Source organism: Lynx canadensis, chromosome E1 (assembly GCF_007474595.2).
Source record: "Lynx canadensis isolate LIC74 chromosome E1, mLynCan4.pri.v2, whole genome shotgun sequence".
Taxonomy (NCBI): domain Eukaryota; kingdom Metazoa; phylum Chordata; class Mammalia; order Carnivora; family Felidae; genus Lynx; species Lynx canadensis.
The window spans coordinates 42,949,309-42,976,101 of NC_044316.2; the positions used below are offsets into that span (position 1 = coordinate 42,949,309).

Sequence of the window (26,793 nt, forward strand, 5' to 3'; positions counted from 1 at the left end):
TGGTTGTTGATCGCTGACTCGGTGCTTCAACAAGTCTGTTAACCAGGACTTCATGATTTACACACTCGAATCTACTCCATGACTTGCTGTGGAAACTTAAAGCGGAGGCTGTTCACTGCAGGTTTTGGGACATGAAAAGACAGCCTTAAGGCAAACCATGTTTCAGATTTTAGCCACCATTATGGTTTTTCTGTTATATCCTTTTAAAGGTATTTGAGTGAAGATGTACAAATAACAGAAAGGAGGAGATAGCCTTTTTTTGAAGTTTTAATTACATTTTCTGACAAAAACTAGCCGGTTCACAGTGGATCCATATGTGAAGAAACCCAAGGCAGGAGCTGGCTGCAGTCTCCTTTGCTTTGTCACTAAGCCTGTGACCTCAGACCCTCTCTTGCTCTGCCCAGCACAGTTCTGGGATAACTTCAAGACCCCACCTTCTCGAGGCTACACAGGGACCAGGGTGGCCTAGGGTCCTCCTAGGAGGTATAGACAACTCCTGGCGAGCTGATCCTGCTGTCAGAGAGGCTCTGAAACTGACCTCTTCCCACTGAGCCTTGCTGATTCTCTGAGCTGCCTTTCATCCCAGCCTGGTCCACCTCTGAAGATTGGGCTTTTAGACTAAGAGATCCTATAGCTCAGAAAAATGAAAAAGGATGCAGGATTCCAAAATGAAACAGGTGAAGAAATCCCACTGAGAGTGTCTGAATCCCTTGGTTTGTGCATTTCTCAGGAAGAAGTAATTCTGCAAAACAATTTTCTTTTCTGGAGTATTCCTAACCCATTTATAGCTTTGGTATAACTTGTTTTTTAATAAGGTGCAAATAAGTAAAATAAGTATGGGGGTTCTTGTTGCGCATTAACATCTGAAAATATGCTAGTGATCTATTTTTCTTTTTAAATGACTATACTTCCCTAAATAGTGAAAATCAGTTTTTTTTTAATGTTTATTTTTAAGAGAGAGAGAGACAGAGAGAGAGAGAGAGAGAGAGAGAGAGCAAGCAGGGGAAGGGCGGAGAGAGAGGGAGACACAGAATCGGAAGCAGCTCCAGGCTCTGAGCTGTCAGCACAGAGCCCAAGGCAGGGCTCGAACTCACAAACCGTGAGATCATGACCTGAGCTGAAGTTGGACGCTTAACCAACTGAGCCCACCCAGGTGCCCCAAACCAGAGATGTTTAAATAAAAACAATCCATCTCCTTAGACTAGTTGTAACAAAGCAAGGAGGGGCTCTTCTGAGCCCCCTCTTCTTCACACATTCCTATCAGTCATACACACTGTTTCATACAAAATACTGGTCTACAGAATGTTTTCAAGTATAGATATTCTTTATTGCATTCCTTCATTTGCATTAAACAATATATTTATATTTTTCAATATAGTTTTGGACAAAACACCAAGAAATCAACCTCATTTAACAAGAGACATAAGTTAATACAATGTGTGCTGCTTTCACAGGAAGAGAAAAGAGGCAAGCTGTAAAACAGATAAGGGAATCCAAGATACTGGCCACCGGGAATCACAGAATTTCACAATACAATCCACTTTTTAAAAAGCCACAAAATAAGCTAGGGGTGAAAACCCGAAACAAGATAGATAGGACACTGAAGTCAACCAAAAATACATAGATGGCAAGATCTGGAGACAATTTGCCTTCTACCACGGGGACAAATGACAGAGCTACACCCAAGTGCCACTGTGGCAACAAGTCCCTGGGCGGCGTAAAGCCCCTTCAGATGGATTCTGATTGCCTGTCCCTGCGTTTTAAGCAGCAGTGGGGAGAGAGTGGCCTGCTCTGTAAGTCTCATCACAAATATGATGACCTAATTAATTCCTTTTGACTCCGTTATAAGACAAACCACGGGCTCTCCTTCCCTTTGGACGAAGAGTGTAGAGGGTAAAGGAAATGTGTTAAATGTACTGGAATGGATGTTAAAAGACTCAGAGGGCAAGGGCTAGAAAACAGTGTCTTCTGGAGAAAAGTGTTTTATTTAACAGATACTAGAGAGTACAGATGGTTTAAAATAAAGGGAGGATAAATTCTAAGTTGTTAAGCTAAGGATACTAATAAGCCTTTAATATTACAAAGAATTGTCCCATTTAGAATTGGACACTAGTAACGTGCTGAAAGTTTATAAATGATTTTATTGTAACGACTCCTTTTTTTTTAGGGGTGTATGCTTTTTCCACATGGGTCTTTAACAAGTCTTGAACAACAAGCTACCAAGCGGTAACGGTTAGCAGATCTCTTACCACAGAGCAAGTCAGTAACATTGAGGATATGCCACGGCCAACACAGTAATAATCAGACTTCCTATTAAGAAAGACCTTTTGACTGCAACTTGGAAACATCTCTGAAAATGATTGAGAACAGCATTTCGAAATTCAAAGCCCTGTTCCTTCAGGCAAAGATAACCACCAGTTTTCTGGGAGAACCTAAACCAAATACCCAAGTACCTTTAGTATTAGCACAGGGGAGTTGTAAGATAATCCCTTTGAACCCACACTTCCAGTCACTCTTCCTGGTTTACATCTAGAAAGTCTTCCTTCTGAGAAGCCAAGTGTTGTCTTGGAACATTGTTACGTTTACTGAGGGGGTTGGGTGGCGATGGCGGTGGGGAGCTTAAAACGTGTAGTGTTCACAAGTGTAGTACATCACCCGCACTTAAAGACCGAGGAAGAAGAAATCATCTTAGCTTGCACAGAAAGGTAAGCACAGCATTCTAAAGCGAATTTGTACCTTCCACAAAACAGCAGAATATCTGAGTAAGCACAAGGGAGGGAGTTTTATTGCACTAATCATGCAGAGTGAGCACGTGTTGAAGGTAGGGACTGTTTCACTTTGTCCAGGATCTTGAGTTGAGTGAAGATCCCAGGCCATCTTCACCTTGGTCACTTCCCTTGGTCACTGTGTGTGTGCAAAGAGTCCGTTTTCAAAGTCAAGGGGGCTACTGAAAAAGAAATACCCAAAACAAACAAACAAAAAACCAGATGAGGGTCTACAAAAAACCATGCGTCACAAAATCACTAAAAGCTTCTTAATGGTTTTTCTATGTTTTTCACTATGCATTTGCTATTAGATAAGCATTTCACAAAAGAAAACGGTCATAGCCCCATGCATTTAAAAGCAGGCTCCAATAAATATGTACCATTGAGTTTTTTCCTGCATTGTGACAAGGAAGTTTTGCGAAGCAGGACAAGGAGAACAAACCAACAGAACAACCAATTTCCTTGCTTGGTCTCTCAGGCCTACAACACAGTGAAGAACTCTAATAAATGGAAACAAAGTTGTCCAAGAAAGGTTGAGAATTCAAATTTATACGCACTGTAGAGCAAGTCTTAGAACAGGCAGTGGAATTTAACAGAGTGGTTAAGTCTGGCTGACGTTCTTAAGTGTTGCATGTACTTACGCTCCTTCTTCTCTTAAGAGGGCCAAGAATTTTCTCACACGGTATTCGGGATCCATCTAAACACAACAGAAGAAATAAAGAAGATGGGTTAATGGTACCTTCTAATAACTATGCACTTCACGCCAAGGAAATGCGTGGTTTCATACTTCCTCCAGCGCTCTGCTGAGTCACAGAAATGTGTTAACCTGCTCCCTGACCAGCATTCTGACACACAGCGAAGCCGATGACCTCATTCCAGAGGAGTGAGCGGGATTTCCAAGCAGACAATTGCTGGGCATGAGGTTCCAAATGACCCAGCTGGTCATTCCCAGGCACCTCAGCTGAGTGTCCCGTTAGCTAGCACTGTGTAAGAGGACACGTGTGAGAGCAGACAGTGGCCACTCTTGGGGGCTCAAAGGGCATCCAAGTCATAGAACTTACTTATTATGCAAGTATATAAAACTGAGACCAAAAAAACCAAAATTTAAAAAAAAAAAAAAAAAAAAAAGGTGAGACCAAACTTAAAACCAATTGAGGGTGACTAAAAAGTAGCCTACCATCTATTCACGATTGACACGTTAGCTTTTCTTAGCCTTGGTCTCCCTCACATGGTTTCTTCTTTGCAATTAATTAAAAAAAAATTGTGCTGAAAGTAAAAAAAGGAAGAGTGGGGCTGACTCCCCTAACGTGACGCCTGGATAATCTGGGTCTCCTGAAAGAAAAGCATCACACATGGGGCGCCTGGCTGGCTCAGTCAATGGAGCATACAACTCTTGATCTCCGGGTTGTGGGTTCGAGCCCTGCACTGGGTGTAGAGATTACTTAAAAATAATATCTTTAAAAAAAAAAAAAAAAAAAGGCATCATGAGTCCAGGTGAAGATAGAGAAGTTTTGGTTCGGGGGCTAGATTTAGGTTATTACTATTGCTCTCTATTCATTTTCCTTTTATATTCATATTTACTCATTTGTTTAAATATATTTTGTTCCCAGTGGTCAGCCAGAGATGTTATCTAAAAAAATGATGATTAAAAACATCTTTAATTCCTTAAGATGAATTTTTATTGTGAGAAACATGCCTAACTTTTAAAAAATGCTCCCGGGCAGGCGTCTTTCCCCGGAGGGAACTCCCTGCCCTCCAGGAGTAGCTTTCAAACGTCCGTGCGGCTGTACAGAAAGGTACAATTGGATCCCTCCAACCACAGTTTTGTTTTCTCTTTTTTTAAGATGTCTTCTCTTCTATCCCCAGAAAAACATCCAAAGAAGTTTCAAATGTATCAAAGTTAAGAGGTCAGACTACAAAGGACTAAGAAAAAGTACGAAGAACTAACAAAAGAAACATTTTCCCTCTTTGGGAATAGAATTACATATGAATCAATTGTCAAGTTCTTTAAAAAAATGGAACTGGCTGGAGCTCAGCTGTAGTCCGTACTTGCAGGTCTTTGCCCATTAAATATATTTAATATGTGTGAGCAACGACTTACTGACTTGCCTGTAGCTATGGAATTAAAAGTCAAGAGAAAGGGAGGAAAAAAGTAATCTAGATAAATGACTTTATTCCCTCAGGTGACATCCAGTCAGAGCAGATACTCAGCACTGTGCAAGTTTTAACAGAATCGTGTAGAGTGAACAGAGAGGTAACATGACTTATATTCTGCTCAACTACATGCCTCTTCACTTAGGCTCAGTCTCTCTAAGGCAGATCTAAAGAGAATTCACTCAGCTGCACGAAATCCATTTGACATGAAGGGGTTCAAACTCAGAGGCCTCTGAAGTGTCAGTCGCTGAAGATTAGGCCCGAGTGCCCCACTCTCACTTTCTGCCCCACATACACAGAGGCATTAAGGTGATCACTGACCTGCAGGCATCAAAGGAAGAAGGGGTAGGGACTGGAGAGAAAAAAACCACATAGTTTCTTCTCTGCAATTATTGAAAAAAATTATGCTGAAACCAAAAAAAAAAAAAAAAAAAAAAAAAGAAGAAGAAGAAGAGTAGAGCTGACTATCTTGACAGATTTATCTTTACCCAAGGAAAGAGTTAATACGTCTGTATATGCACCTTTACCAAGAAGAAGCCTGAGCAAAGTGATTAGCCTGTAACTTTAATTTACCACTCACCATGGAAAATAAATAAATTTCAGTCTGGCTGAAAGTTCAATAGATTAAATTTTAGGTTTCTCAAAGCCACAATTTTGTTTTCAAATAGATGGGCCAGCAAAGATTAAAAAGGCTTCACTTCATGTTCTCAATTTGTTATTGGTCCAAGAGCCTATTTCAGGTGTCGCCGTGAAACTCAGACCTCCCCCCCGCCACCCACTGCTCCCATCGAGTGAACGGCAGGACTGAGCAGTGGCAAACCATGCCAACAGTGCAGCCAGTGTGTCCACCGATAACCTGAGATGGACCCATCTGATGACAGTTTGATGAGCACCCTACTGTGTGTCCGGCTCTGTTCTAGGCACTGTGGATTCAAATAGTGAGTGATCGCCAAGATCCCTGAACTCACAGAACTTGTAGAAGTACATTTATTATCTAACCAGTATGGCAGATAAGGACAGAAGACACAGGACGGGCACATGCAGGGTGGAGTCCCCAAAAGCAGATGTGCGAAAGTCCCAGAGAAATTTCATCTGTCTTTGTCTGGGTACTAGCCTAGGGCTCAGTTTTCTATGTGAGTCTGCATGCTTTAACTCTACAGTAGTTTGCATGAAATTTCTAGGAGCCCAGCCAGGGGGAAATATATAGAGCCTAAGTCGATTCTGTACAATTCAATTAACATGTCCCTTAAAACAGTCTCCCAGACCCCTTTTGGTGTAATGCACAGTAGCTTCTGGACCTCTGGTGAACAACACCATCTTCCTTCCATCAGTAATCGGCTGTGTGACCTTGGATAACTCCTCACCACCTGTGGGACACTCAGTACCCTCATCTCTAAAATGGGGGGTGTGGGGTGGGGAGGAACAGCAAAGCAATTGCCCTTCAAAGCCCTTTCTAGTTCTAAGATCTAATGACTCCCTAAGTTAAAATTGAAAGTAACTTCATAATCTTTTCTTCTATTTCTGAATTTTAAGAAGAAAGAAAAGTACCAATAAGTTATTGCTGGTCTCAGAAGCAGGCTACTAATAGCAACTTGAGTTCAGAAATAACAGAATTATGATAAATTATTCAAAACCCTGTAAAGGTGGGGTGCCTGGGTGGCTCAGTCAGTTAAGCGTCTGACTTCAGCTCAGGTCATCATCTCGCAGATTGTGAGTTCTAGCCCCACATCGGGCTCTGTGCAGACAGTTGAGAGCCTGGAGGCTGCTTCAGATTCTGTGTCTTCCTCTCTCTCTGTCCCTCCCCCACTCATGCTCTGTCTCTCTCTCTCTCTCTCTCTCAAAAATAAACATTAAAACAATTAAAACCTTAGTAAAGGAAATATAAAACCTTTTGGTATATCATGAAGCTGTGTCTGAATCACACAGAGAATGAAGCATCTTACCTGTAGCGACATCTCGATCAACATTAGTAACTTCTTGATTCCTATCCAAACCTTCTTCCCTTTGACTTGCTGTGAAATTGTGGTACGTTCCTTATCTTTGAAGTTGCCCAAAAGCTACAAAAGCAATAAAAATAACGAAAGCACTTTGATAGTAAGTTAATTACAACAACATTAGTTAACAGTCACATTTATCCCTAAAAGAAGAGTGGTAAGAGCTACCTGACTGGTTTAAGTTGACAGGATTTTATATTTTATTTATTTTTTAAAATGTTTATTTATTTTTGAGTGAGACAGAGCATGAGCGGAGAGGGACACAGAGAGAAGGAGACACAGAATCTGAAACAGGCTCCAGGCTCTGAGCTGTCAGCACAGAGCCTGACATGGGGCTCAAACTCAGAACAGTGAGATCATGACCTGAGCCGAAGTCAGACGCTTAACCGACTGAGCCACCCAGGCGCCCCGGATTTTATCATATTTTAAACTCCAAACTGACCTTCCTAACCCATTAGGTAAAATTATGAAAGTGAAAGCTGGTATCCTAAATCCTGTTTTCCTATAGACCTCCATTTAATTTAGAGATATATTTCCTGGCTGTGGGGAAAAAAAACCCCAACCAACCCATAATAAATATCAGTTACAATTTTTGAGTAAATTTTTTTTTAACACTTTTTAACATTTATTTATTATCGAAAGACAAGAGAGACAGAGTGTGAGCGGAGGAGGGGCAGAGAGAGAGGGAGAGAGAATCTGAAGCAGGCTCCAGGCTCTGAACTATCAGCACAAAGCCCGACGCGGGGCTCGAACTCACAAACTGCGAGATGATGACCTGAGCCAAAGTCGGACGCTTAAGTGACTGAGCCACCCAGGCGCCCCTATATCAGTTACAATTTTTAACATGTGTCAAAGCAGAGACTAAATTTAATTCTTAACCAGCCTCGACACCAGAGCTACTCACATAGGTAATCTGGAGACATTTATCATCTAGAAAATTTCTATTTTGCTGGGAGTATGCCCCCACCGCATGGGTCCTGCGGAGTTCAAGAAGCTTTTACCACTGCTGAACAAATCACTAGGTAACATTTTTTTCACAGATCTCATCAAGTCATTTGTGTACACTGATATTAACCAAAAGTTTTAATGAAGAATATAGTTTTTTAAAAAAAATTAAAATTTGGGGTGCCTGGGTGGCTCAGTCAGTTAGGCGTCCGACTTCGGCTCAGGTCATGATCTCATAGTTTGTGAGTTCAAGTTCCGCATTGGGCTCTGTGCTGACAGCTTGGAGCCCAGAGCCTGGAGCCTGCTTCAGATTCTGTGTCTCCTTCTCTCTCTGCCCCTCCCCTGCTCGCACTCTGTCTCTTTCTCAAAACTAACTAAATAAAAACATTAAAAAAAATAAAAATTGGGGTGCCTGGGTGGCTCTGTCGGTTGAGCGTCTGACTTCGGCTCAGGTCATGATCTCGTGGTCTGTGAGTTCGAGCCCGCGTCGGGCTCTGTGCTGACAGCTCGGAGCCTGGAGCCTGCTTCGGATTCTGTGTCTCCTTCTCTCTCTGCCCCTCCCCTGCTCACGCTCTGTCTCTCTCTCTCAAAAATAAACATTAAAATAAATGAATGAATGAATGAACGAATGAATAAAAATTAAAAATTAAACTTTGTCATCCTCAAAAAATTTAAGAAAACATTCCTATATTATGAACTTAGTAAAGCAGTTCCTTTTACTTCTGCAGCTTTTTGAAGTCTGTAATGTTTTAATCACGGTTCCGATTTATTAAATGCAGGTAAATGGGCAGAAAGCTGTTGCAAGGGACTGAATTTTCTGCATGCTGATTACGCTACCCTCCCCTTCTCCCATTCCAAGTTTCTGGCCCATGTACCATATGCATCACTCATGGCGGGCACACAGTAATTCATTCCTGGCAGGCTGGGTACTGCTTACACCAAGGAATGGGAGAGTCATTCACTTTCACTGACATTCACCTCTTCCTCAAATTCCTGAAACTACTGAAAGTATATCCCAGGCGCCCCGTTCTAGGTCAGCACAGAAATGAGGCACCGGGTGCAATGTCTGTGGTACACCCTGAGCGTTACTGCCACCCCAGCTCCTGTCGTACAGACAGTTTGCAATCCATTGACTTTTTTCACCTCCAGAGCTTCCAACAGCTGCTCTCCGGTGGCAATGTTGGGCACATGGATGGTGGTGCTGAAAGCGTTCAACATTTCCATCTCCTGAAGGACATCTTTGCGGCTGGTGGTCCCAATGATAAGAAGCTTGCGGCCCTGCTCATAAGGAGAAAATGTGTTAAAATGCATAGGAGAAGACTGGTCAGGAAACCAGAGTAAGCCTGAACAATATCCGTTTATTTAATTGCGGAAATGTAAGTGATTAGGCAAAAGAAAAAAAATTCAAAATTTTCCTCATGAAAATCTAAAGAAAAGTATCAAGAGTATGATTCAGAAAGAGAGACACTTTCTTTGGAACATGATCCAGAAAGAGACAACAGCTCTTTCTTGTCATTCGTGTCAATAAAATAATGGATAAATCAGGGAGACATACAAACCAAATAAAAAGATATATGTTGAAGTATATGTTGTAATTCATTTCTCACAGCCAACATGGTACACGTAGGGTAGGGATTGGGAAAAAGGAAATGAATGAACAGAAAGTCTGTATCACCCACTTAGCAAAGATTTATTATGCTTTTAAGAAGGAGCAGGGTAACAAAAATTGCTTACATTTATGCAACACTTAACTGTGAAAGGCATGGTGCTGAGTGCTTTACATAACTGTGTCATTTAATATTTTTAAATTTCATTTTTATTTTTAACCCTAGAACATACAAAAAAATGTTTAAAAACTATAGCAGGCCTATGCCACCATTCCCGTGTCCCTCTTTCCAAAGGCAATCATTTTAAACTCTTAGTTTTTCTTCTTGTATGTACCTTCTTTTCTTACAATAACAAGGTGATACCACTATTTTTAGATTTTTGTTTTCCGCTTAAAATAGAATATGATGACTATTATGGAAGATGAAGAAGATTTAATATTAATTTTTTACCACTCCCCCCCCATGTGTCTCTTTTCTTGTGCTTCCAATGTAGTTATTTTATAGTCTTTGGTTCAATCTATATTCAGTATTTATCATGATTGCATAAATATGATTGACAGCTAAGCCATGTAATATACTATTACATTTCCTTTCTTAGGAAACATTTTATATTTATTAGAGTTAATAACTGCTATTTCACCCTTTGCTTAGTTTACCAGGTGCCTATTATAAGTTCATCCCCAAACACACACAACCATGAAAATCTTTTCAATACATTCAAACATGTCAGGGAATTTTAAAGTTTGTTTGTTTGTTCGTTTAAGACCTCCCTCTCCTGGAGTCCTCTGTTCTCAAAGCTCAGTCTGAACTGATAGCTCTCTAGGCCTGTTGCACAGCTGTAGCTCTAGAACCTTCCTCTCTCCTGTTATATCCCCTGCATCCCGGGGTCTTCCCTTTACTTCATTTATTCCCTTTTCCACGGTGCATCTACTTCAATAACTACCAGAGAAAGGGTGCACAGGAGGTGAAAATGTAAAGACTTCGAATGTCTGGAAATGCTTTTATTCCACCATTAATACGGTCTACTCCACACTTGACAGTTTGGCTAGGTAGAGAGAACAAGCCTAAATATAATTTTCCCTCCAGAATTCCGAAGGCATTACTCTATTGCCTTTTAATTTTCAGTGTTGCTGGCTAGAAGACTGACGCCATTCTGGTTTTCTGACTCTTTGCTTTTACTTTTTTAATTTTTAAAGGATCTTTTTCTCATCCTTATATTCTATAATTGCAAAATTAGGTACTTTGAGATAAGTCCTTCTTTACTTATTCTGCTGGTGCTAGATGGGTCCCTTCTAAACTGGAAACCTCTAATCATTCAGTTTTAGGAAATATCTTGGATTATTTCTTTTCATTCATTTTCTGTGTTTTTCTGTCTTTGTTTTTTGCCTCCCCGCCCCATGGAATCTCCATTAGTTGCATACTGGTCTACTAAGACTAATCTGTTATTGTTCTTTTCCTTTTTCTTGCTCCTGGTTTTTATTTTTTTCTGTTTCTAATGCTTTTTGGGTTAGCATCAACATCATCTTCCAAATTTATATTAAGTTCTTTGTATATTTTCATTTCTAAGCGCTCTTTCTTGTTTCTTGAATGCCTTTTTTTAAATTATATCCTATTATATTTAATGGCTATGATGTCTTATTTTAAGTCTGTGTGAACCCTATAGATTTTATAATGTTTTCTTCTGTTCTCTGCCTAGTCCTTGTCTCCCTGGAGTTCCTTTTTTCCTATTTGTTTACTGTAGGTTTTCCTCAAGTATCTTGGTGATTGTTGGATGACCATTCAGATTTAAAAATTAAACTAATGACTGGAAGCTCTGAGTCTGAGGGCTTTAATACAGGATGATCAGATAAGACTTGGCTGATTATTGGGAGTCCTTCAAAGGTCAAGATGTGTACATGTTTCCCAGGGAAGAATCTTCCTCCTTCCTGAGGGCTCTAAAGGCTAGTTTCCAGCATTCTGGGAGTCGATGGGGGAAGGGGTCTGGGTATCTCATCATTCAATATGAAGACTCCCATTTATTCCTATTTACAGTATGGCATCTCTTGAGATCAGTGTCTCATTTACTGTTCATATAATCCTGACAATTAAGTACTCATGTTATCTCTACTGATGAGGCTATTGAATCTCACAGATAGAAGTAATTTGTTCAAGGTCAAACAACTAATATATAATGGAGGCAGGAATGGAAACCAGATCCAGAATCCAAAATTGTATACTGCTTTCTTCATGAAGAAAACACATTAAAAAAAAACAAAACCAAAAACCGTTTACTTGGAAAATGGAAGAGGAACACATTTTAAACTATGTCACTAGATTGATGGTACACACTCATTCCACAGATAAGCCTTTAATACAACAATTAAACCTATTCACGGATCTTAGAAACGCATGATGTTAAAATAAATTATTATGTGAAAATTAAAATGAACGCAGGAAAAGATGTTAAGAAATTGAAGATCAGACACCAAAACAATTTCAATTTGGGTTTTGTAAACATTACACCACTACTATCAATAAGGCATACCAGCCATTCACAGTTTTATTCATCGTTTTTGTCCACCTACTGTGCCAATAATGGAAAATGAACCACAGGCATTATCAAAGAAACACAGGCATAAACAAAGGCATATCAAAGAAAGCTGAGCCCTTCTGGCACAATTAGTGACTGGCATATCAGATGACTGTGCAAAGACTATGGGGTACAAGTATATTTGTGGGGTGCCTGGGTGGCTCCGTTGGTTAAGTGTCTGACTCTTGATTTAGGCTCAGGTCATGATCTCATGGTTTGAGACGGAGCCCCTTGTTAGGCTAATGTGCTGACAGCATGGAGCCTGCTTGGGGTTCTCTCTCTCTCTCTCTCTCTCTCTCTCTCTCTCTCTTTCTCTCTCTCTGTCCCTCCCCTGCTTGTGCATGCACAGTACTTTCTCTCTCAAAATAAACAAATCCACATTAAAAAAAAAAAAAAAAAAGAAGTATACCTGTGGAGTTTAATTGAAGGATAATCATTACTATTCTTCAAGACATCAACTATCTAAAAACCAAACATGTTTTCAACAGAGCTTCGTCAAGCTCCTAGATGAATGTGGAATAGACGTTGTATATAGAGAGAGACAGCTATGAAAGAGATGATGACGATCCAACATGGACAGGTGGGAGGTATTATGCACAGGATGTCGTGGTAGAGGGAGGGAACATGTGGCACAGAAACCTCTCCTGCTCCTTCTCTGGAACAGAGTCTTAAGGAATGAGTAGGCTGATTAGGAAGATGAAGGGGAAGGCTATTCCAAGCCAGAAGGAGCAGAAACACCTAAGTCTGAAGGTGAAATAACAAAACCTGGGGAGCTGAGGTAATTATAAACACAAACACATCCACACTTCCGCTATCACAGAAGAGTGGTGCTCTAACATTAAGCACGAAATTCCATCTGTAAACTTGGGAAGGGATCTCTGAAGGCTAACAGATGCTAAAGGCCACACAGGCTGGTGGAGCTGCCTTAAAATGAAAGGTAACTGACTGTTATCTCTCCTTTTCCTTAGGTTTTTAATGTTCATAATTCAAATTCCCTCAATTCCCTCCATTCAGCCCGTAATTCAAACTCCCTCATCTTGCCTTCTCTCAAGGAAGGCAGTGTTGGCCCTAGAAGAACAGCACTGAGGAAGAAGCTTTTTACTCCAGAAAGATGGAATTGCCATTTTCCTAGTGAAAGTTTCTCTAACGTTAACAATGACTATGCTCTTCGGAGTGTTGAAAGACTGGGAAATGTAGAGCAACTTATAATGGAAACACTAATTTATGTTTTGCTTTACTTCTTGTTTAACAAGACTGCAAACACTGCAGAGAGGTCATGACCCAGGTGAGTTCAGGCCTTGACTTGTAAAGCATCATCTTTAAGAAAACACTGAAAATCATTACCAAATAATTAAATTGTGTTGGGTCATTTTGTCTATTAATTAGTGGTAATGCTCATGAGGAAGCTTTATCATGAAAAAAACTGAGTGTAATAAATCATATTGGAGAACATTTTGGAGGAAAAGCTGCCAGCAGCATGTAATAGGAAAGTCAGCTTTGAAAATAAAAGTAGAGCTCAACCCAAGAGGGGAAATCCAACTGGTTAATGTGTGGCTCCTAGGCTTAAGTCTACAGCATGGAAACATGCCCCTTGGTGGAAAGAAAAAAAAAAAAAAAGAGTGATAACTTATTTGAAGGGAAAAAAAATTGTTCCCAGCATACTCTTTACTGAGATTTGCTAGTTCCTGATACAATAAAGAAACAGGCCTAAATAAAATGACTATCTGCCAATCGGATTATGATAAACATTGTTCCAAGGTTAAGTAAGTATTAGTTAACTAATTCTTGGTACCATAAGAAGCAACTCAGGTGAAAACATTACCATGAAAAAGGCAGGGCTCAGTCAGGTGTTGATCCTTCAAAAAAACACTTCTTTACATGATGAAGAATGAACAAAGTACTAAGCAGTATCTAAGCCTTTTGCCACACAAAGGACTAACCAGATAATCCACACCCTTTCAGAGGTCCTGCCCATTGATTGGCCCCAATAAACTGATTTGTAACAAAAGTTCATGTGGAAGAAAGCTTTTTTTTTCTTAAATAAAAATGCCACCAATATAATACTGCAGTGAAATGGAAGGGCTGATTTTAACCTGTGAACAAAAGTAAAGTCAGTTATGCAGTAAAGAAAGGCCATTCTTTCCGTATCATTCAATGCTGAGCAAGTGTAATACACCCTTGGTAAGAAGAATTAACTGTGAACAATTGGAAACCCTGAAATGGATTAAGAAGTGAGTTTAAAAGTGCAACTCAAAACTGCTGTGTGCCGGGGGCCTTAAACTTTATGTCGATTGTTAGAATTTGAGGTTTTTGTAACTGAGAGTGAAAATGTTCAGAATAGTAAGGATTTCTAAGCCCAGTATGCAAAAGACTCATTGATCAGACCATTACCAAGAATTTATTCTGTTCAGATATTTATGGAATTATGAGATTTGATTTGTGTCTTCCAAGTGATTATAATTTAGCTGGGAAGAGCAAATAGACATTCAGGATGTGTACCAAGGAACACATCGGCAAACACAAACTAATAATGGCTGTGGGGGCACAGCATAAGGGGATAGTTTTATTAGAGTAGGTTCCTCTAGGAAGATTCCCGTAGTACTGTAGGGACACTGACAGAGAGGAGGCCCTGGAGGAGACGGGACGGGTCTCTAATGCTACTAAATCCTATGTGGGTGGTGGAGGCAGCTGAGCCAGGGCACTAAGTCTTTTTAGAGAGGGGAGTGGGCAGCCACTAAAAGGAAGACTCAGAATGCTAAACTAAGGAAGGAGATTTAGTATAACAAGCAACAGGAAACTACAGAAGGCTCTTGAGGAGGCAGAACGGCGATGGAGAGAGAGAGGATCCTGGCAGCTGGAGGCAGGCCGGTCTGGGGGCCCGCAGGAAGCTGCGGCACCAATGGTGTGCCGGCACTACAAGTCAGCGTGCCCAGGAAGGATCCGCGCTGTCCCACCAATACCTCACACACACCGTCCTTTTGAAGGCAAGCCCAGGGCTGGCAGAAAGCAAAGGAGGAGAGGCAAGTCCCCCCAATGGCCAGGTGGTTTAGTGAGGTAGCAAAAGGTCAGGCTCCATCATTCATAATCGTGTGATTTGGGGTAGACGATTTAACTTGAGTACCTGTCTCCTTCCCAACCATACAAGTGGGATACAAATCCTATCTATACCAGCTCGGGTGAAGAATGCTTGGGGAAGGGGGGGTCTTGGCCATCGCGGTCGGAGGAGGCCAGAATGAAAGGAGACACAAGCTTGAGTGCATAGGTCTTGAGAGGAACCTGAAAAAGCATTCTCTGCCTAGGATGTCGGGGTCCCGTAAGGTTAGGGTTAGGTCAGGGTCAGGTCTCGTGGGCGAGCAGTGGGGTGCCTGGAAATCCCTGTCCTCCCAACACAGGGCCCTGGCAGCAAATGATGCACAGAGAGTGCATTCTCCCAGAGAGCAAACACTTCCTCTTAGGGGAAGATGAGAGCTCCAATCTTCAGCTTGACTCAGGTGGCAGTGAGGCCCAGTCGGGGCCCAAACGAAAGATCAAACACCCCCTGGAATCGTGGAGTGGGTGAGAGTGAGTGGCCTCGTCAAGAAGCTTCTGAGGGAAAGGTCTGCTCAGGGCAGGGGTGTGAAGGAGCATTCCTGGTAAGCCGTGCTTTAGTCCACCCCTTACCCTAGCTTCATTCTTGGAATGGGAATAATTTCACACATTTTTACTTAGTTTGTATTAGCCAATACAGAGACCTTTAAAAAACATTCTACCTACCATAGTGCTTGTACAACTTTATTGCTGCATTTATTTGCAAGTCTGAATCTTGTTCCTAGACTATCAGCTCCCTGGGGGTAGGAGCCGTGTTTCATTCCTTGTGGTTGTGAGCACAACATGCCTGGCGCACGGAAGATACTCCTATGCGCCCTCCGCCTAGAATGCTCTTCCCTTATACATCCACGTGATTCTTTCCCTAATGTCAAGGCATTGCTTGCATGTCACCTCTTCCACTGGGCCCACACAACCCCTCATGCTCCGCCATTTAAAACCAGTCTCCCCTTCTTCATCTCCCTTTATCCTACTCTCTCTTCCACTGTATGGTTTAACATGCTCTATATTTTACTCATTTACTACTGTCTTTACTTGTTTATTGTATTAACTGCTGGTCCTCCTTCGGGAGGACAGGAGTTTTGTCTGTTGGGGTTTATTGATATATCCAGGGCCAGCATAGTGCCTTGAACATACTGCGAAGTGAGTAAATTTGTGTTGAACAAATGAGCGGTGATCTCATTGTCGGCTTCAAGGGCAGCAGATCACTCCTTCCTTGTTACAGTCTCTCTTCTGGCCCTGGAGAAATGCACGTTATGCCAGTGTTCAACAGGAAAGTTAACTATCTACCATTTCAGAGTCTATATCTTGGAGCCTCACGTGGTGAATGCTAGAACAAGTTTTCAAGAAAATAATCCAGAATGAGCGGCACGTATGCTACATTTACAACGTAAGTAGATGCCATAAGGCTGTCGTCTCTCTCTTTTAATCAAGTGATCGATGAGTAGTTAAGCTATTGATCAGAAAATACGGACTTCTCTAACAGGGAAAAGATGAGATTTATTAGAGGGCATTAATTTAAGATAGTGAATTAACTATTATGAAGCATCTCCTACAACTCTTGGTTTCCCCCAAAAAAGAGAAAAAATTGACTACCATTAAAAACAACCAGAGTCTGGACAGTAAAAGGAGAGGAATGGGGCCTCTTTGCATATCCTGCATGCATTTCTGATTTCTCATGCTCAAAATGTCTGTAACTTTTTTTTTTTGTAGTTAAATGTTTAAGTTGAATACCAAAGGAAGGATGTTTCAAATAAATCATGCTACAACTAGGCTGACGACTACACTTAAACGCTCCATCAGACTGTACCCTGAAGCAAATTCTTAGTCTACTGTCTTTGTAACCATCCTCATGGTGCTGTAAGAAGGACAGAGGACAATCAGGAGGGGAATTCATGATGCAGATTGGATATGAAATGAGAAACTTCACCCCAAATAATTTAAAATAATTACTATAGCAAGAGCAGACCACTTTGTGATATTACAGAATATTTCAGTACCAATATGTGAAAAAGACACCGAATCATCAGATTTCACACTTGGAGTCGCTCTTAAAGATTACCTCGTCTAAAGATTACCTAGTCCTCCCCTGGTTATTTTGTAGAGAAAACTGGGATAAGAGGCAAAGTGACCTGTCTGAAGCTTCTATACCCAGGCAGGGAGCTGAAGCTAGAGTTCAGGCCTCTTTGATATTCCCATTATGCTTTGCTGTGCATTGTTCTCATCTGTGTAATTTGTAACTCCTATCAGCAATGGCTGATCTCTTAATTATGAGTTAGGGAGATACATCACCTAGAAATTACGATCTTTGAGCTCTTGGGAGAAAAGTTTAAATTAAGCAAATAGAGTTGTACTGACCATGGCACAGTATTCTTAGTGCCCAAAGGAATAGTTCTGTAGATACTCTCTCTCATTAGAAACTGAACTGAGGGGCACCCGGGTGGCTCAGTTGGTTAAATGACCAACTTTTGATTTTGGCTCAGGTCATTATCTCATAGTCGTGAGATCGAGTCCTGCATCGGGCTCTGCATGAGTGTGGAGCTTGGGATTCTCTGTCTTGCTTCCCTCTCTGCCCCTCCCCTGCCCGCACACACACACTCTCTCAAAATAAATAAATAAACTTAAAAAAAAAAAAAACAACTGAACTAAGATGATCACTGATTACTTAGTGAATCCAAACTCTTCAGCCTTGCACCGACAGAAAATTTCCCTCCCTCTCTCAACTTTTAGTTTGATATGCCTTTGATATGCCTGTGACCTCTGTGCTCTCTAATCAGGTCAATTTTCTTCTTCCTTCTCATTTTTTTTTTTTAAGGTTTCATTTTTTTGGAGTAACCTCTGCACACAATGTGGGGTTCAAACCCACAACTCCAAGATCAAGAGTTGCACACTCTACCAACTGAGCCAGCCAGGCGCCCCCTTCCTTTTCATTTAATTTCTATCTCTGTGATTTTTATTCTCAGCCTTCCTCTTTATTAAAATTCTTTCCAGAGTTTTCTACCAGTTTGTAATTATCTCTTAGGTCCAAGATATTTTAGAGAATGGATCGGTATGCCCAGTAACAGCACCTCACTTATCTGGAGGCCAATCTGCTAAGCAATTTCAGCTATCCAGAACACAGACAAGAACCAAGATATAAGCAAAAATACTCTAACTTCTGGGACCAAAACAAAACAAAACAAAACAAAGTGAGGTTCAAGTGACTCCGTGCTGCCAGTGCCAATTTATCCACTAGGCACAGTGGGCACAGCGGCCACAGGGCCCATAAAACTTCGAAGGGCCCACAAAAATATTCAAATTTTTTTTTTTACATCCGAAGAAACAAAGAACTTTCAGGTCAAAGAAAAAAAAAATTTTTTACCATTTTATTTTTAAGTAATCTCTATACCCAATGTGGGGCTCAAACTCACAACCCTAAGCTGAAGAGTCACATGCTCTACCAACTGAGACAGCCAGGCACCCCAGTAAAATGTTTTCAATACCAACAGTTGGAAAATAAAATACTGAACTTTTTTAATGAAGGAAGGGGCCCAGGTATAGTCACAGGAAAGCTCCTTCAGCTCTTGTGGCCTGGTTACCCTTACTTTATAAAACAACTCATGAGTCCTTGCGGTTGCCTTTTTTTAGTGCACAGCTGACCAGAAGCAGCAAATTAGAAAAGTGGGAACCATCAGAGGCAGGGCGCCTGACATAATTCAATGGGATTTAGAAACAGCTAATAGTAAAACCATTAACAAACATTAAGAACAAGGAAAGGTACCAAAAAATAAAAACAAAACAAAACAGGGCACACTGGACCCATTTAATGACTACATGGGCAGAGTCTTATACATCCCAATAGTTCTTGCTGTTACTCGTGGTATTACTGACTCATGTGATTATGATTTGTAATGATGATCCTTATTCTTTACCATACTGTTTATTATACTTTGCTTCAGACACCAAACAGGTATGCAACAATTTTTTCTCTTAAAAAAAGGCTAAAGTGGGGTACCTGAATGGCTTGGTTGGTTAAGCGTCTGATTCTTGATTTCGGCTCAGGACATGATCTCTCAGTTCGTGGGATCGAGACCCACATCAGGCTCAACACTGACAGTGCGGAGCCTGCTTGGGATTCTCCTTCTCTCTCTCTCTCCTCACCACCCTTGCTCACATGCTCTCTCTCTCTCTCTCTCTCTCAAAACAAATGAATAAACTTAAAAAAAAAAGGCTAAAGTATAACAATTGATATTTACAGAAGTTAAGCTTTAGCCATTTGGAAAAAAATAAAGCTTTTCATTTCTTATGAATTCCTATTCCTCTCTCCAGTGAAACTGAATATGCTATATGAAGCCTGAGATAAGTAACTGTACACAAAACATATCCTTAAATTTCCAAGTGTCAGTTAGTGTGTAAATAATAAAAATTTGCTAATTCTTGCATAGACACATCCTTCGCTGTCTCTCCCCATCGCTTCACAGCTGGAATTCCTTAGCAAGGCACAATGGCCCTGATAAATCTCCCTTCTACTCATCTTTCAAGACCAAGATCAAGAACTATTTGTGAAACATTTGCAGATTCTCTCAGGAAAATTGACTGTGCTTTCCTTTATATTCCACTGGAACCCACATAACTTATAAAAATTAACTAGATACATCATGTGTACACATCTTTCTCCCTCACTGGATACTGACATGGACACCAGTCAGCCTCGATTAGAAAAAGAGTACCCCTCCTAGGGGGATGAACTAGAAAGAAGCATGCCCCTACCCTAGGCCCATTCCCCAAAGCCCCAGCACCTTGTATGAGTAACTCTCAGGGTTAAGGCTGCCAGACAAAGCCCCAGGTATGCCCCAAACAAGTATATCTCATGCAGTGCTTGATATCTTTCTGAAATTCAAATTTACCTGGACGTCCTTTATTCTTGTCTACTAAATCCAGCAACCCTACTCAGGGCAGATGCAGCCCCACACCAGGGTGGATGGCTTAGTGAGCACAGTGTGGGCTGAATGTTAACCCTCAATTGTCACTTAACCTTGTACACAAACTGCACAACTGAACAGGTGGCCCTGGATTTGAAACTCTTTGAGGGCAGGTACAGTGTAGTGGCTCACTCATCCTTGTATTTCTACAGGTTGGAACAAATGTTTATGAAATGCACATCCTGGTGAAAGCATACATCCTGTGAAGTAATATTTCAAACCTGGCATGTCGAAAGAAATATTTTTGGATGGAAAAAAAAATTTTCCATCTCCCTTCCATGGAACGTAATACAACTGTCACTGTCTATCTTAGTCAACCTTGGTCACATTGGCATTCCTGCATCGTAAGCTCTGACTGGAAGCAAAACACTGAGTGGTATGCCAGGTAGGTGTCCAAGGTCAACTGTGAGAGCCATGAGGCACCCTCACACTTGTCCTCTCAGAGACACAGGTGTCTTATACACCAGACCTTAAACCAGCCTTAAAAGAAAAAAACAAGGTGGGGTGCCTGGGTGGCTCAGTTGGTTAAGTGTCCGACTTCGGCTCAGGTCATGATCTCACGGTTTGTGGGTTCGAGCCCCGCGTTGGGCTCTGGGCTGACAGCTCAGAGCCTGGAGCCTGCTTCAGATTCTGTGTCTCCCTCTCTCTCTCTGCCCCTCCCCAGCTTACACTCTTTCTGTCTGTCTGTCTCTCTCTCTCTCTCAAAAATAAATAATACATTAAAAAAAATTTTTTTTAAGAAAAAACAAGGTTAAAAAAAGCTACATGTAGACGAGCTTAGAGACAAAGGTACATTCATTTAAGTGTTAGTTAAATGGCACATCAGTTGGAAAGACTGGAATTAAAGAGTTTTGACAGTTATATGCTGCTAGTTAAAAATGAAAAAGAGGGGCGCCTGGGTGGCGCAGTCGGTTAAGCGTCCGACTTCAGCCAGGTCACGATCTCGCGGTCCGTGAGTTCGAGCCCCGCGTCGGGCTCTGGGCTGATGGCTCAGAGCCTGGAGCCTGTTTCCGATTCTGTGTCTCCCTCTCTCTCTGCCCCTCCCCGTTCATGCTCTGTCTCTCTCTGTCCCAAAAATAAATAAAAAACTCTGAAAAAAAAATTTAAAAAAAAAAAAAAAAAAAAAAAAAAAAAATAAAAATGAAAAAGAGCAGGGGTGCCTGGGTGGCTCAGTCGGTTAAGCGTCCGACTTCAGCTCAGGTCACGATCTCACGGTCCGTGAGTTTGGGCCCTGCATCAGGCTCTGGGCTGATGGCTTGGAGCCTGGAGCCTGCTTCCGATTCTGTGTCTCCCTCTCTCTCTCTGCCCCTCCCCAGTTCATGCTCTGTCTCTCTCTGTCCCAAAAATAAATAAATGTTAAAAAAAAAAATGAAAAAGAGCATACACATTTTTTTCCTGATTATGAATAAATGCATAGTGTTGAAATTTATAAAATATAGGAAATAAAGTTGAAAAAAATCACCTATAATCCTATCATCTAGGATAGAGTAGGTACTTTTAAGATGGAAAAATAATAGAACTTCCTTTGATTGCATTCTTTTAAAAATCACCCTTTTTGCATATGTTTTAAAATGAACATCATCTTACAGAAGAAGAGATGTATTAAAATATTGGAAGGATGAGCTCAAATGCTATTTTGACTGGTAGGGGTATGCGTTCAGAAAGTTGAGGGGCCACTGAGACAAAGGCAATCACAATAAACAATTTCGGCACACCTCCCCCAGTCCTTTCTCCTTTACGACTGAAAGCACACTCGGAGAGTAACTGAGGATTAAGTGAAAGGTGATTTGACAGTTATGTAGGAAGTTTCTGACCTAAGCCCAGTTAATACAGATAACGGGTCACTAGCTGGGTGGCCAGAATTTTCCATCTGACTGCTGTCACCTGGTGTTTCTCCCTGTCCTCCCTTCCCATTTTTGTTCCTCTTATTCTGGAAACTGCCCCCTTCTTCCACTCGCTCCGGGGCTAAGTAAGGCAGGCAGGGGCTGTAGGAGCAAGATGGCGGGCAGCTACGGGCCAAGAAAGCCGCTATGCTCTTTCTTGCCAGCATTTCTAGGGCCGGTTTCTTCAGCAGCAGCCACGTGGAGCCCAACTCCTTTGATATGGGTGGGTTGCTTTGTCGGTTTTATGTATTTTTTGTGTGAGGAAAGACAGGGTCAGAGTTTTCTTTGAGGCGAATCATACACTAACAACTGAGCTGTGCTTTGCGGTTTACAGAGAACTACAATAAACATTTATCATATTTCATTCTCACATCCTCAACCTCAGTATTATTATTGCTCCGATTCTAGAAAAGTGAACACTGAAGCTCAGAAGTGACTGGGTTCTAATTCAAGTCTCTGAATTCTAACTCCTGTGCTCTTATTTACACTGCCAATGCCAGTTCTGTGTGTGGTTAACACCCACCACCTTCAAAATAGCCATTCAGTGAATATTATCATCCACATAGCCTAAATAGGGGAAGGAAGGAAGGATGGAAGGAAGGAAGGAAGGAAGGAAGGAAGGAAGGAAGGAAGGAAGGCAGGCAGGCAGGCAGGCAAGCAAAGCAAAGCAAAGCAAAGCAAAGCAAAGCAAAGCAAAGCAAAGCAAAGGTGGGACTGTCTGGGGCCTTTCCTGTGGAAGCACTCTCTCCATTCCCCAGTGTGAGGTATAAGGAGGGCTGTCGAGAGGAAGATGTGGTTATAGACCAAGGAGTGATTTAAAAAGATCAAGACCTCGTTCCATCTATATCCCAATAACTATCAGGAATATTGATGGATTGTTCTGGACCTTTTGTAAGGTTCCCCTTAGTGGCTCTTCTCACCCAACATTGTCATGCCAGGTAGTAGAAAGCCCTAGGAAATCCCCAAAGATCTGTGTGCTTGTTTTAGGGACAAGAAGGTAGGAGAGACTCTATGAAACACTGTTTTGTTCCACCTTGAGTTGGGAGAAAAGGGAGCTTTAGTCACAAGCAACAGGCGACTGCAGGGAAAGAGCCAGTACGTGGGCCAGTCCCTGGAGGCTGAGGATAAATGTTAATAGGCAGTGTCCGTGGGGACCTCACAATGGCCAGAAGCCCTAGTCCTCCGTCTACTCCTTCCCAGCTGAGCCCTGACATTCCCGTCTCTATTTCATTCTTCCTTTTATAACAAGGGTCTTTAATTCCCAGACCAGAGCACTTAGGAAGCTTCTAATTCCCAGCAAATGGGAGATAGGGAAGTAGGGGGTACTTGTTTTTTCCCCAGTACTGCACATGAGGCAAGTTGTGCCTGGGCACTCCAAGTTGGAACCCTGAACTCACTCTCCATGAAAATCTGCTACAGAAAAATGGCTGCATTCTTTAGTTTTCCTGTCTTACAAGCTACAAAGATTCTGTGGACTATCTAAAGGTACCTCTATTCTTAAAACAAAACAGAACAAAAAAAAAACAACCAGAAGATGTATTTCTAGTTGCATACAATAGTCTTCACAAAATACTAGACCCTCTAAGAACTTTGAAACAGCAACAAAACAGGAACAAACAGTATCTGAGATGTCAACCCTGGAGCCCCAACTAATGGGCATATTCAAAACAAGGACAGACATTCATTCCCTTTTTGAAGATGTTAGGAGAAGACTCTATAAGTCAATTCTTTACAAATGGCATGCTCTGGGGGCGCCTGGGTGGCGCAGTCGGTTAAGCGTCCGACTTCAGCCAGGTCACGATCTCACGGTCCGTGAGTTCGAGCCCCGCGTCGGGCTCTGGGCTGATGGCTCAGAGCCTGGAGCCTATTTCCAATTCTGTGTCTCCCTCTCTCTCTGCCCCTCCCCCGTTCATGCTCTGTCTCTCTCTGTCCCAAAAATAAATAAACGTGGAAAAAAAAAATTAAAAAAAAACAAAACAAATGGCATGCTCTGTGGACAAAACATTCCTACTTTTCAGTAACTCCATGCTTTTTATAACAAAGCATTAATACCTTCTACCTGCGTAGTCCACGGGTTTAGAGGACTTCACTATACATTATACTGTACATTAGTTGGCCCTCATTGGGGTAAGTAAAGCAGGGAGAATTACCTCCATTGTACAGATGAAGAAATAAACAAAGATATTAAGGGACTAGTTCAAAGTTGACTGAGCTAAGACTCCAACTTAGGTTTTCTGACTCCAACACAAAGAGGAAGTTCTGCAGAGGGGGTCGTCATAACAAGGTTCACGGCACCGTGGAATACTGTGGTACTAAAATCAACATTTTCCTAACACCGATGTCATGTCACAATAATATATTTAAGGCGATGGGGCTAGACCTGAAGACATTCTGGCAGTGAGAGGCTATTGTCTCGACACCATTAGCAGTGTCCTGCTAATTAAACTTTAGATATTTAATTTTGAGTTAGCTGAAAATACTGTATATGTTTTATAATTTTTGTATTCATTAATACCTATCATAGATGTGCTCTACCAAAAACCAAAACAAAATCCCGACTTTGAGAAACATGTATTTTAATGTGTCTGTTTTAATTTATTTATTAACTTGATTTATTTTTAAGTAGGTTCCACACCCAACGTGGGGCTTGAACTCATGACCCTGAGATCAAGACTCGTATGCTCTATGCTCTACCGACTGAGCCAGCCAGGCGTCCCCGAAAACATGGTTTTATTCAGCAGATATCTGTAGCAACGCTTTATGAAAGGACTCACCAAATGTCTTTCGCTGTAATTTATGTACTTAAAATCATTCTACATATATATGTACTGTATGTATATTCGATTTAAGCAAAGTATAGGAAATTTTATAAAATACAGTAGCCATTTAATATCACTGACTTAATAAATGGAAAAACTGGGCCACTAAGTTGTCAACCATCATACAGCTTTTCTTCAACAAAGAAGTCCAAAGCACGAGTCACCACATCGGTGATTACAATGATGTGTCTGGCAAAATGACTACACCTCTTTCCTAAAGTGGTTATACATCTTACTGAGTCATATTGTAGTCATTAGCCAGAGTTAATTTTGAACAGATAGATGGGGAGATACTCATGTTGGGGCCTGCACGATTTGGAGTCTCTTCCATTATCTGCTTATTTTGCTGAAGAAACCCAAAGCCTGAAGAGTTGCTTAATGTTACCAAGACTTCCTAATACCATCTCTGAAGTAAGACCGCACTCAGATGTCGTGTAAGGATTACACGAAAGGCAATCTTGTCTAGAGACCGGTGATGTCAAAACGAAATCCATGGGACACACAAATAACGCCCGCTCGAGTTCCCACCAGCAGCTCGCGACAGTTTCTTACTGGTTTACACGTGATGCCTGTCCCAGCTCTAAATCTTCCTTCTTTCGTATTCGGTAACATCCCCAGGTGCCAGAGCAGCGAGGGGGTTGTTTTTACCCTCAACGACTTTGTATTTTAACTGAAACTCTAATAACAACCATGAGGTCTGAATTCTACTTCAGTAATATTGCTATGGATTTGGAGTGATCTTCTCTTACAGGAGTTCACCGTTGCCAAAGAGTTTTCCAACCGGTATGGCGCAAATAGGTTAAGGGTGGACTCAGATGTCAATTCTCGTCAGCCCTGGGGAAGGCTGGGTGGCCCTTGGGGTGGCGGCGTCCACTGACCCACGGGCCTCCTCAGATGTGACCATTTTCTCTATGCCACTACATGAGAAAGGTTGGGAAGCACCGGAACTCAAAAAGGCACGGTTCTCCATAGATCACAAGGCCATTCTGGTAGACACAGATGCCGTCTTCCAAACTGATTCCCCCCAAGTGTCAAGTAAACTGAGCACTGAAGCAGTCAGGTTAATGGGCTTAACTACTCCCACACTTGAGGAAACTGGGAAGTCCTGTCATTTTACAGCTTGAGGAGTTCCTCTGCAGGCACTTGATTTTGTCTCTCGAAAGGAAAAAAAGGTGCCAGAAGAGATCTGTGAGGAAAATAATAAAGCCGTCGGTGCTGCAGGTTGCGGGAAGATTTACCTGGCCTTATGGCTTTGCTACTGCTTCTTCCTCGACATTAAGACTAAGGCTTTTCATCCTCCTGATCTTGAAAAGCACATTCCCCTCAACTTCCATAAATCCGCAGAACCTGAAAAGAGCCCCAGTGTCACCGAGTAAAAGAGCCGGCTTTAGGAATCTCACTGGAAGGAGGGGTGTCTTCAAGCCTCTCACTGCTAAGCCGGACATTTCCTAACACTGGACAAATTGTACATCCAGCTCAGGGAGGGTGAACTGCAGTGGTCTTTTACCCTCCGAGCCAATTGTTAGCTTTTCACGGGAATCAGCAGGGAAGCACATGTGAAGCCTCTGTGGTGCCGGTGAGCGCCCCCGTGCCTTGTGTGACTCTGCATGTAGATGAAGCAGGCCGGGGGCTTTCTGAGCCGCGGCCGCTGAGTTCTCAGAGCAGCGCTTTTCTCCGGCGTGGCTCCCTGCTGGGACAGCCCTTTTCAGTCCTCTACCCCCCCTCGATCTCTTCTCCTGCACAACACAGGGAAACTTGATTGAAATAAAGACCTAGGGAACATGTTTTATTTTCTCCTGTTCAATCCATTTTAGAAAAGCTTTTAATTGGTTTTAAAAAGATGCTAAACAAAATGTGATGATGTTTTTCAGTCTTCATGAACTACAGATACCACTTTTTATACTTTCAAAAGGCTAATAAATCAATCATGAAATTAACTCTCCAGCTAAATTTAAAGCAAACCCACTGAATACCAGGTTCATTAAAAATCTATGCATTTACTTAGAAAAATT

The 26,793-nt window shown here is 41.7% G+C and overlaps 1 protein-coding gene across 1 annotated transcript in view; it reads right to left on the minus strand.

Annotated features, from left to right (window-relative positions):
• Nucleotides 1–1,937: 1,937 nt before the first annotated feature.
• NSF (N-ethylmaleimide sensitive factor, vesicle fusing ATPase) overlaps nucleotides 1,938–26,793 on the minus strand; it is a 147,901-nt gene continuing 123,045 nt past the window's right edge. Inside the window, exons 18-21 of the mRNA XM_030295291.2 lie at nucleotides 9,002–9,136; nucleotides 6,863–6,976; nucleotides 3,407–3,462; nucleotides 1,938–2,947 (exon numbers count right to left, since the gene is read on the minus strand). Of these exons, the coding sequence (XP_030151151.1) occupies nucleotides 2,902–2,947; nucleotides 3,407–3,462; nucleotides 6,863–6,976; nucleotides 9,002–9,136 (351 nt within the window). The 3' untranslated portion in view covers nucleotides 1,938–2,901. The remainder of the gene's footprint in view (nucleotides 2,948–3,406; nucleotides 3,463–6,862; nucleotides 6,977–9,001; nucleotides 9,137–26,793) is intronic.